The 12,671-nt window shown below is 38.7% G+C and overlaps 1 protein-coding gene across 1 annotated transcript in view; it reads left to right on the forward strand.

The window, feature by feature from the left end:
• Positions 1-12,671, forward strand: part of tecta (tectorin alpha) — an 82,502-nt gene that overhangs the window by 44,261 nt on the left and 25,570 nt on the right. The window contains exons 19-20 of the mRNA XM_039762433.1: positions 8,034-8,665; positions 11,019-11,619. Of these exons, the coding sequence (XP_039618367.1) occupies positions 8,034-8,665; positions 11,019-11,619 (1,233 nt within the window). The remainder of the gene's footprint in view (positions 1-8,033; positions 8,666-11,018; positions 11,620-12,671) is intronic.

The following is a 12,671-nucleotide window of genomic DNA, read 5'->3' on the forward strand; positions in this document are numbered from 1 at the left end:
TGACTAACAAAAAATTCAGTTCTCAGGCACCCCATAGCCTTACGGTTTCCACTCCCTGGAAACTCCAAACAACATGATTAATACTAGCATGTGTTTAATTTGAGCAATAAGGATGAATTAAAACAGGTGGGTGGGAAGTCTGTCAGGGTATTCATGCTTACCCATGCTTGAGGTAGACAGTCAAATATTTATAATCTTATTTTATGATCTGAAAAGCACTGATGACTATCCCAACAAATGTGAAAATGTTTGTCCATAGTTATCAAGTACCTAGTTTTCTCTCAGGATTTAGTTATGTTTAAAAGAAAGACACAGGATGAGCTTTGTGTCTTTATTCTAATCTTTTGTTTTTGATCATTCTAAATTTGTCAGTAATGCAACATGCAAATTGCTATGCAATGCAGGGTGGTACAGTGGTTAGTGCTATTGTCTCATGGATGAAGCATCTGTGTCTATCACTGTCTGTGTGGAATACAGTCAGGTCCATAAGTATTTGGACAGTGACACAATTTTCATAATTTTGGCTCAGTGTTCCACCACAATGTATCTAAACTGAACCAATCAGGATGTGACTGAAGTGGAGACTTGCAGTTTTAATTTAAGGCATTTAACCAAAACATTGTATGAGCCATTTAGAAAAGACAGCCATTTTTATACATGGTCCCTTCATTTTCAGGGGCTCAAAAGTATTTGGACAAACTAACATAATCATGAATATAATGATCATTTTCAATACTTAGTTGAAACTTCTTTGCAGTCAATGACTGCCTGAAGTCTGAACCCATGGCCATTACCAAGTGCAGAGTTTCTCCTCTACTGATGCTTCGCCAGCTTTACGGCAGCCGGTGTTGCTTGTTCGTTGGCATTTCTGCCTTCAGTTTTATCTTCAGCAGGTGAAAATTATACTAAATTGAGTTGAGTTCAGTTGATTGACTTGGGCATTGAAGAAAATTCCATTTCCTTGCATTGAAAAGCACTTGGTTTGCTGTCACATTATGTTTTGGCTCATTGTCCATCTGAACTATGAATCGTTGTCCTCTCAGTTTTGAAACATTTTTCTGAATCTGAGCAGACAGTATAGTCTTGTACACTTTTTTTTTGTCAGCAGTCATATCATCAGCAGGCTTTAGGCTTTCATTGAGTTGACAGGACTTGGTGAGGGCATCACGTCCTGAGGCTTGAGGCTTGCTGATGTGAACTTTGCAAACACTAGAGGCTGTTGAGAGGTTTTGTTTTTTTCTGTGATGTGAGAGTTAAATTAAAAAAAAAACATTTTGCTCTTAAAAACTTGGGTTTTGGTCGCCCTGCAGGAATTTTTAAAGCTTTTTTTCCCTTTAGAAGGTTTTGGTTTTTTTTTTTTTACTTTTTTTCGCCCACACAACAGCAAAAAGTAGCTGGGTATTTGGAAGTGCGCTTGAAAAAGTTATTTGTACTGTACTTGTTACCTGTATGTGAACTAGCATCAAGGAGGAAGGGTAGAAAGCAGCAGTAACTGATATCAGCACCTGTAAGCAAATAACCGCTTCGTAACAGAGATACCTTAGTTTAAAAGAAAAGAAAAAATGGCTGCGGCTGACTTCAAACCAATAAATGCGAAGGCTCAGCAGTGCGCAGGTAAGCGGCCAGCGTTAAGGGGCGTTCAGGAACAAGGGGCTTTAGGAGCAGATAAGGTAGTAAAGTTTTATTTATTTGTTTATTTTAGATTGAAGAGTTCTTAGCGGTCCAGAGAGAACAGTTAAGCGGACGACTGCATAAGGGTTCATTAGGCGGGGAATACAAACAGTGCGAGTGGAGAGCTTTTATGTAAGGAATAAGAGGAGCGCAAAGTTAGGAGAACACACAGAGAAAAGTAAAGTTAACATCATGGAAGGACAAACAGCAGGTTGCTGAGAGGGAGAACAGTATAGGAGCTTAATGAGGCAAGGTGTAAAATAGCTGTAGCAGTTTTTAGTGTTACCATTTAAGTTAAATCATTTAATTTTAAGAAGAAAAAAAAACGTTATGGCAGTTTTACTAATCCTAAATCAAATTTTAATAATGAGGCCTATGCAATGCAAGTCATGTTGGATGTTGGACTTTTTAGATGATGGTTTGGAGGAGCCAGTTGTCTATGAAGGCTACATCTGCAGGAGATGCCAGCTGATCCAGCACCTCGAGCTCAGGGTCACTGAACTGGAGGAGGCATCGGCTGGCCTGCGTTGTGGTAGAGTACTGGAGGGCCTGGCATAGGTGTCCTTTAGAGAGATAGTGTGCACCGCTAAGGTAGCGCAGGAGGAGATTCCAGACCAAAAAGGTAGAAATAGGTGGGTCACAATCACAAGGCGTAAGGTAAAGGGTGCACACTGTCTTGGGCCATCAACCCCAGAATTAGAAGTGTCAAACCATTATCAAGACTTGCGGAGCTTCACTTTGTCTCTGATGATTCTTACGTGGTAGGCAGGGATGATGAGCCCCAACCGGCCACCTCAAAACCAGTTCCCAGAAAAAGAGAGAGGTAATGATAGTCGGGGACTCAATCATTAGAGGGATTGAAGCACAGATGTGCTCCAGAAACAGAGAGTCTCACACAGTGTGTTGCCTTCTGGGTCCACAGGTGGGGGACCTCCCTGGAAGGCTGGATAGGCTCTTGGCCAGAGCCGGGTTGGATCCAGTTCTCATTGTTCATGTTGGAACAAATGACATACATAAGGGTAGTCTGTCAGCTCCGCGATCCAAATTCAAAGAGTTAGGTGCCAAGCTGAGGAGCAGAACTGACAAGGTAGTCTTCTCTGAAGTTCTGTCTGTGCCACGAGCCAGTCCAGGTAAGACTGTGGAGATTAGAAAGTTTAACGCGTGGCTCAAATCTTGGTGCAGGGTAGAAGGGTATAGCTTCATGGGACAGTGAGACTCATTTTGGAACAGATGGGACCCGTTCCACCGTGACGGGTTACATCTGAACTGGAGGGGCACCAATATATTGGGGAGGTGTATGTGTAGGCTAATCAAGAATTGTTAAAACTAGGGAATGGGGGGCAGGGAGTTTAGGACCGGCCAGGTTTAGATCTATGCATCGAGGAACAAACAACGGTGTAGAAATAGAAATGCGTAGTAATGTAAATTCTAAGCCAACATTTAAATGTAGAAGGAGTAACACATTAAATATAGCTTGCCTTAATGCTAAAAGTATCAAAAATAAGGTAAGTGAGTTGAATAATTATATTATAACAATTAATGGAAACCAGGCTAAATAACAAAGATGGAGATGAGTATAACATAGACGGATAAACATTTTTAGGAAGGACAGACAGAACAGAAAAGGGGGTGGGGTTGCTCTTTATCTCAAGCAGAATTTAAATGTAAGTCCTCTTCAGCTGGACGATGAGCTCCATCTTAGTGAGGGCATGTGGCTTCACCTGGAAAATATTGGGGAAAGAGGTCTTATTTTAGGGGTGTGTTATAGACCACCCAATTTAGACAGTAATTTCAACACACATCTTTTTAGTAATATCAGAATGGCAAGTTTATAGTGAGATGATATAGTCATGGGGGACTTTAATTATCCAAATATTAGCTGGGATAACCTTGCAGATGGAGGAGTACAAGAGCAGGAGTTTTTAGAAGTAATCAGTGACTGTTTGTTTTAAAACAGTATGTTAAAGCACCAGCACGGAGTGAAGCTTGTCTGGATATAGTATTTTATAATAATCAGGATAGAATTGTAGAGGTGATTGAACCACTAGGGTCAAGTGATCATAATGTAATACACTTCTCAGTATTTTGTAAGAGTGCAAATGCAAAGACTAAAATTGTTAAGTTGAACTTTGGTAGGGCAAATTTTGAGCAGATGTGACAAAGTCTAAGTAGTAGAGACTGGGATACACTTTTACTGTAAGTGTAGAGACGGTTGAGAAGCAGTGGAACAGGTTCAAAAATGTTGTACATGTAATGCAGGACAGATACATAACTAAATTTGGAATTAATAGGAAATTTAAAAAACTCCACAGTGGATTAATAAAGATTTAAAAAAGAAGTTGCAAAGGAAAAAAACTGCTTTATAAGGCACATAAGACTAATGACTGCAAAGTGAATTGTAGAGTGTATGAGAACATGAGAGCAACCATTAAGAAGGATATCAGGGAGGTTTAAAGACAGATGGAGAGGAATACAGTATAGCAGATAAGATGACCTTAACAGATTCTTTCAGTATTTTAGTAGTAAAAGAACAGTCAAGAAGGAGGTGAAATGCATCAGAAATAGTAAAGGGGAATTAAAAGATACAGACAATGAAATAGCGGATGCCCTGAGGTCTTCACAAGTGAGCAAGTAGATAACCTCCCAGAGGTAAACAGGACTACTAAGGAGGTACTGAAGTTATTTGGAAATTGCAGAGAGAGAGGTACTGCTCAGATTAAATAGGCTGAAATCAAACAAATGACCAGGACCAGATGATATTTACCCTCTAGTTCTTAAGGAGGCTAGCGAGTAATTATATAAACCCATCCATCCATCCATTTTCTAACCCGCTGAATCCAAATACAGGGTCACGGGGGTCTGCTGGAGCCAATCCCAGCCAACACAGGGCACAAGGCAGGAACCAACCACCACAGGACACACACAAACACACCCACACACCAAGGCCAATTTAGAGTCTCCAATCCACCTAACCTGCATGTCTTTGGACTGTGGGAGGAAACCCACGCAGACACGGGGAGAACATGCAAACACCACACAGGGAGGACCCGGGAGGCGAACCCGGGTCTCCTAGCTGCGAGGCAGCAGCGCTACCACTGCACCACTGTGCCGCCCCATATATAACCCCTTGACACATATTTTTAGAAAGTCGCTGCGCAATGGAGAGATTCCAAAGGACTAGAAAATGGCAAATATCATCCCATTATATAAAGAGGGTGACACGGCAGATCCAAGCAACTATAGGTCAGTAAGCTTAACATGTATCACAGGAAAATTAATGGAAGGAATTATTAAGGATAAGATGAGCAACACCTGGCAAGGACAGGAGTTATTAGGAACAGTCAGCACGGGCTCAGAAGAGGGAGGTTGTGTTTTACTAACATGCTGGAATTCTTTGAGGAGGCAACAACAGGATATTGAGATTATTTATCTGGACTTTCAGAAAGCATTTTATGCCACATGAGAGGTTGGGCATCAAACTAAAAGAAGTGGGTGTTCAGGGTGATGTTTTTAGATGGGTGCAGAATTGGCTCAGACACAGGAAGCAGAGGATGATGGTGTGAGGAACCTCATCAGAACTGGCTGATGTTAAGAGTGGTGATCAGCAGGGGGCAGTGCTGGGGCCGCTGGTATTGTTTAATATACATAAATAATTTAGGTAGGAATATAAGTAACAAGCTGGTTAAGTTTGCAGATTATACCAAGATAGGTGGATTAGCAGATAATTTGGAATCTGTTACATCATTACAGAAGGACTTGGAGAGCATACAGGCTTGGGCAGATTTGTGGCAGAAGAAATTTAATGTCAGTAATTGTATAGTATTACACATATGAAATAAAAATGTTAGGTTTGAACACAATTGGCGGTCGAAAAATTGAGAGTACACCTTATGAGAGGAATTTAGGAGTCATAGTGGACTCTAAGCTATCGACTTCCTGACAGTGTTCAGAAGCCATTAAGAAGGCAAACAGAATGTCAGGTAATATAGCACGATGTGCGGAGTACAAGTCACAGGAGGTGACGCTCAACCTTTATAATGCACTGGTGAGGCCTCATCTTGAGTACTGTGTGCAGTTTTGGTCTCCAGGCTAGAAAAAGGACATAGCAGCACTAGAAAAGATCCAGAGAAGAGCGACTGGGCTGATTCCAGGGCTACAGGGGTTGAATTATGAGGAAAGATTAAAAGAGCTGAGCCTTTACAGTTTAAGCAAAAGAAGATTAAGAGGTGACATGATTGAAGTGTTTAAAGTTATGAAGGGAATTAGTACAGTGGATCGAGACTTATTTTAAAATGAGTTCATCAAGATCAAGGGGACACAGATGGAAAATTGTTAAGGGTAAATTTTGTACAAACTTTAGGAATTTTTTCTTTACACAAAGAACAATAGACACTTGAAATAAGCTACCAAGTAGTGTGGTAGACAGTAAGACTTTATGGTCTTTCAAAAATCGAGCTGATGTTTTTTGGAAGAAATAAGTGGAAAGGATTGGCGAGCTTTGTTGGGCTGAAAGGCCTGTTCTTGTCTAGATTGTTCTAATGTTCAATAAATGCCAGTGACTGACTTCCATTGGCAGCCAGGCAAGCTCAAGCCATAATATTTCCCCCACTATTTTTCACAGAGGATCTGGTATTCATCAGATCATGAACTGTTCCTTCTCTTCTCCATACTCTTCTTTATTCATCATTCTGGTACATGTTAATATTAATTTCATTTTTCAAGAGAAAACAGTTCCAAAACTAAACTTTTTTTAAAATATTTTCTGGCAAAATCTAATCTGTCATTCCCATGCTTGAGGATTACCTGTGGTTTACACCTTATGATAATCCCTCTGTCTTTACTTTCATGAAGTCTTCTCTTGATTGTAGACTTTGGCAATGATAGGCATACCTCCCAGAATGTACACTTGGTTTGGCTAAATGTCGGAAATTGTTTTTTCTTCACCAAGGAAAGAATTCTTTGATCATCCAGCACTGTTGTCTTCCATGGTTGTCGAGACCTTCTGGTGTTGCTATCATCAGTGTGTTCTTTCTCTTTAAGAATGTACCATATAGTTTATTTGGATGGGTTTCTTTGTTTTTTCTGCCTAATGATGGCCTGTTTTTACTGCATGGACAGCTCTTTGTACCTTTTATTGAGAGTTCACAGTGTCAGATTCCAAATACAAATTCCACACTTGGATTCAACTCCAGATGTTCTACCTGTTTAATAGTTAATGAAATAATGAGGTACCTGCTCACACCTGGCTGTGGAACAGCTTATACTGTATGTTAAATGCCCATATACTTTTGAGCCCCTGAAAATGGTGGGGGCTATGTATAAAAATGGTTGTCATTCCTAAATGGCTCATACAATATTTCTGTTAAACCCTTTGAATTAATGCTGAAAAACTACACTTCAATTGTGTAATTATTTCTTAATTTCAAATCCATTGTGGTGGAGTATAGTGCCAAAATTTTGAAAATTATGTCACTGTCCAAATACTCAGGGATCTAACTGTATGCATGTTTACCTTGTGACTATGTTGGTTTTTTCCAACACTCTGGTTTTCCAATAACATTTTCAAAGCCTTAAGCTAGTAAGGATACTATTAAACTAGTCTTACACGAATGTGGTTGTGTGCATGTTTTGTGAGTAAACTCTGTGATAGATTGGTGTCCTGTCCAAGACTGATTCCTGCCCTGCACCTAATACTATCATGAAAGGCTGTAGTCATTAGCGATCCAAAAATGGATTTTGAGAATGTTATGCTATATATTACGTTTTGCCACTTTAGTCAAACTTGCCAAGCAACACCCTTTCCAAAATAAATTAATAACTAAATAAAATTAACAAAACACTATTAATCCATGAACCGTTGAAACCTTAATTACTGGTTATCTGTGTTCTATCCCCCTACTGTTCTTGGGGCAGATTTAACTAGAGTGGGTTACTAAGGCCTCTACTAAACCAGCATATCTAGATAATAGTTGGGATGTTCAGTAATCTAGACTAAGATTTATCTGAGGATAAGTCATGACTCCATATGACATTGATCTGTATAAGAGACTCCAGAAATTACATTAATGGATTATAATACAATCATAATAATGCAAGAAAATGTAAATAGGCAAATCAGCCACAAATTAGAGATGACAGAGATGCTTGGGTTCCATTATCAGTGATTAGGAGTGACCATTTTGATTGTGAAGGAGTCCGATTCACCTAGCTGCTAAGATGGTATTGAGTTAGCACAAGGAAGTGTTCATTGCAACAATAAGCTGCCCATTCAGATTGGTAATATGTGGTCACATGGGGAAAAGAGAAAGGGAAAAAACAAGTAAAAAGTATTTACTGTGTGCCTCTTTTTTCTCTTTCTTTAGCACTTCCATGCCCTGAGAATAGCCATTTTGAGGAATGTACCAGTGCTTGTCCAGTTACCTGCAACACTCTGGAGCCTCCAGCATTATGCCCAATGCCATGCTCTGAAGGCTGTCAGTGTGACGAAGGCTTTGCTTTAAAAGATGGCCAGTGCATACCAAAAACTGACTGTGGCTGCCAGTATCGAGGACGCCAGCTGTCCACGAATGAAACTTTCTGGGTCGATTGGGAGTGCCAGGAATTTTGCTACTGCAATGGCTCTGACAACACTGTGTACTGTGAGAATATCCCCTGCCGTGCTGAAGAGTACTGCCTAGAGGATAGTGGTCTCTACTTCTGTCAGCCACGAACAGAAGCCATATGCATGACAGCAGGCTATGGCCACTTCTTGCCTTTCGGTGGAGAGTCATTTGATCTGCAAAGTAGTTGCACTCTCCAGCTGGCCACTACACAATGTGGAGAAACAGTAAGCGAGAGAGAGGACCTGGACAAGACATACAACCTGCCAGAGTTCCGTCTGTCAGTAAGGAGTGAGGACCGAGATACTGGTCAGGCAATATGGATCAAAGGCTTTACACTGGAGGTGTACAATTATGAGATCTCTGTGTCCAGGAATTACAAGCACACAGTCACGGTAACCATGTGAGACAGGCAGTGTGGGCATCTACAGACTAGGCAGTTGAACTCAAAATCTCAGGGATGCATGTTCAGACCCCATTACTGAGCCATTCTGTGGTATTAAGTAAATCACTCAAATTGCAAGTGTAAATGTGTAAAATATTCCATATGGTAAAAAAGGTACTATATAAAATCTGATTTTACTTGTCTGTAAACTGTAGAACAGGGTTTTTAGAATATGGAGCCCATACCAGATTAAGTTGCTTTGATCACTTTATTTGATTTGTAGTTTTAGAAATCAGACATCTGATCAAAGCAATTTAGCATTTACAAGTGCACAAAGATGGGCAGACGAAGGAATTCACTGTATGCAACACTACTGGATTTAAGTGTAGGTATATGTGAGTTTTTTGACAGGGGTGGGTGTGAGTAACTGAATAAACATAAACTACCCATTATTCAATACTAAAATATTTTTTTCTTATTCTAAATCTGTATATTCCTTTTTCAGTACAGTCCAAACTGGATAGTCATTCTGCACACTAATGCTGATTTCATGCAAAACTACCAGCAATATTGTAGTAATGAAATGCTGGCACTTCTCAGTAGATATCCTTTCACATTGCCATTCAGTGCCAGCAGAAATACATGCCTGCAAGCCCCTTTAACTCCAAATTGGCACAAACTGATATATGAACAGATGTTCCATTACAGTGATTGCTTTATTTACTCTACAGCTTTAGATCACAGTTTTTTTTATTCTTTTAAACAGGATTTAAAATTCTAAAGGCACTACTAATTCACATAATACAGTATATAAGATATTTTCAATGAGAAATGAAACCATGTAATGGAAACATGAAAGACTAAACAAATATATTTTGTGTGTCAGTTTAAACATATTGTTAATAAATCACAGATGGAGGTGGTTGTCAAAGCTGGTAATGAACCTACATATGTGAAATTTGCACAAAAGTGCTACATGATAAGTACTTTCTTTTTTATTCGATAATCATAACAAGAAAACCAATTGCCAGATTCCAATGATAGCAATAAATAGATTGTTTCACAAGTGTCGACTGTTTCAGTAGCAAGGTTTACATCAAGTTAAAAGTTGGGAGTAATTTACAATATGTTTACAGAGTCATTACTATCATATATAGAGAGCACAATGTATTTCTTATTTTCACATGCTAATCAATATGTAACACACTGCCACTCACCTGCTCCATGATTAGTGAGTATAATTACCATACCTCAAACACTATAGTTGTTTTTGTTAATCAAGACTTGGGCAAAGATTACCTTAATAAACAATATTGCAATTGGCTTGGAAATGAGCATGGATTTGGAAACCATTACTTATTTGTATACAAGAAAGCTAGCTAAAGAGCAGCAGAACTGGAGTTTAGAATGACAGCCACCTGTAAACTTTTACTATTATAGTTATTTGTTGATTCAATAAAATATCCTGACATATATTGTAAAAATGTTCTAAGTGTTCCAAGTAACCTTGGTTGGTTGGAGAAAAAGATATTGGCTATATCCTAAAGGAAAAGAAGGAAGCTACTATATTTGCGTACAGTGAAAATCGGGAAGCAAGAAGGAGAATGCATTGGATTATTAAGAAGCATTAGACCATAAAAACAATAATTAAGGCAAATATTTGTCCTTTTATTTTAAGTCATTTTCCTTACTATTCTGATTAAGGATGAGTGAGGTTTACTTTAATTTTGCTGTAGTTACCGGTATTCCAAATACTGATAATAAATGTTCTTTAAACCAGGTTTCTTTGTTCAAAAGACATGACATGCATTTAATAGCTCTTTGATATACATTAGTAAGATATGGTTTGGAACTTTCTAGTTATTCATTGACTTCACTTTTAGGTTAAAATAACTAAATTATGAAACACCTGAAAGGTCCATCTATAGTTTCTGATAAGACAATACCAAAGAGCCTGTTGAGCTGTCCAGTCATTATCACTCCACTACCTGACTTTAGTCCCTGTTATGTTTGAATATCTTTGAGCTTATTCTTAGCAATAACAGATCACATATACTGCAGAATCTGCTTCCTTCGCAAACAGGTTCCTGTATCAACAAGAGATAAAGCCTTGAAAGATCATATTTTAAAAACTGCTTGTTTTTATTTCCAAATACTATACAGCTCAGTCACAATAACACTGATATTTAACCATATATCTCTCAATTACACAACCATTCACCCCTTGCAGGGAAATGCAATTTATAAATTAATTAATTTTCAATTGCTTTTTCCCCAAGTGAAACACACAAAAAATACTTCAGTGATCATCTCTGACAATATTTAACACTGTTCTAACAACTTTTGGCCCTCTTTCTTAACAGGTCAATAAAGAACGCTTGTACTTGCCTCTAAAGCTGGGCCCAGGGAAGGTGAACATTTTCACATTTGGCATGCACCTGGTGGTGGAGACGGACTTTGGTTTGAAAGTGGCTTTCGACTGGAAGACTTTCCTTTCATTAGCGTTGCCTCGAGATCTTTATAATTCCACATGTGGATTATGTAGTGGTCTGCCACCAACCCCAGTGGGACTTACCCCAAAAGAGTTTGGCATGGCTTGGGCAGAGCGGGACCCTTTCTGTCGAGTAGGTTGTGGAGATGCCTGTCCAGGCTGCAATGATTTAGAAGGGCCTGGAATTGAAAATGGCTTTGGGGATTTTAATGGTGCAATCGAAAATGGGCAAAGCAATGGCAGCCCTGACCCAGAGACACTAAGACTTTGCAGTTTGATAGTGGATCGGGGAGGAGTATTCAGAAGATGCCATAGCAAGGTGGCACCAACCTTTTTCTACCAGAGCTGTGTACAGGATGCTTGTGTGGATCATGGTGCCTTGCCAACTGTGTGTAACTGGCTGCAGATCTATGCGAGTACTTGCCAAACACAGGGTATTCCTGTCATTGGCTGGAGAAACTTCACTCCTTGTGGTGAGATACTGTCCTTTAAATTTGAGCTCAGGTTTATTGTCATGTGTACATAGTATTATAGTGTACATAGTATAATTAAATTTTTACATTGTCTCTCTTCACAATGTTGTTCTTTTTATTTATTTTAGATAGTTGCTTTGCTGGTAAACATTAACCACCAGTTAGACTTCCTGACCCCAGCTAAACACAGCCTAGTACACTCAAACATTCAAAGAGCCTCATTAGATGATATAGGCTTTCTCGATTTTGTGGTGAAATACAATAGATGACAAGATATGTTCAATGCAATTAATAAAAATGAAAATAAAAAAAAAATTATATCCATGACAATGGAAGAATAAGGATGATTTGAATTAGTGGTCAAAAGCATAATTAGGCAAAGACAAAGCTGTATGCGAAAAGTGGGCTTTATACTTAATCAGGGTAGCATGTACTTACCCAACCAAATCTGCACTTACTTGAAACCAAGTTCGTGAAACTTTAATAAAGGAATTGTGAAAGGAAAAGCAACAATGTAATACTACAAGACAAATAACTCCAGTGCTAATTGTAAGGCTTATTAGTAAATAACATCAGTTAAAAAATATTGTATGTAGAAAAGGCACTTAACAAAGAATATTGATGAAAGTGCAAAAGTTGAATTTAAGAGGTTGTTTCAATAGTTTAGCTGTAATACAGTGTTCAAAGAAAGCATAAAGTGTATTATCCACAGAAAGAAGGATATAAAATGTACAGTAAAAGAAACAGAAAGTTCTCAAAATTCAAAGTTTTAAAATATTATCTATAAAGATGTCAAAAGCCTCTTAGTAGATTAAGGAAATATGTCTGAAACAGTAAATTACTTATTTTTAGTTTACAGAAAGAGAACTTCCAGCCCTGGCTCCAGACCAAAACTGGTAAGGAGGGTAAATGGTATGGGCTGCATGTCGTGATAAAGTTTAAAAAATTCAAGAAGTAACAATGTACAGTCTGCAACCTCACAAAGACAGCCCCACTTACAGGTTCCGAAACGTGATGGTATTTTCTGCTGACTTACAGCATATATAACAATA

Source organism: Polypterus senegalus, chromosome 9, assembly GCF_016835505.1.
Source record: "Polypterus senegalus isolate Bchr_013 chromosome 9, ASM1683550v1, whole genome shotgun sequence".
Taxonomy (NCBI): domain Eukaryota; kingdom Metazoa; phylum Chordata; class Cladistia; order Polypteriformes; family Polypteridae; genus Polypterus; species Polypterus senegalus.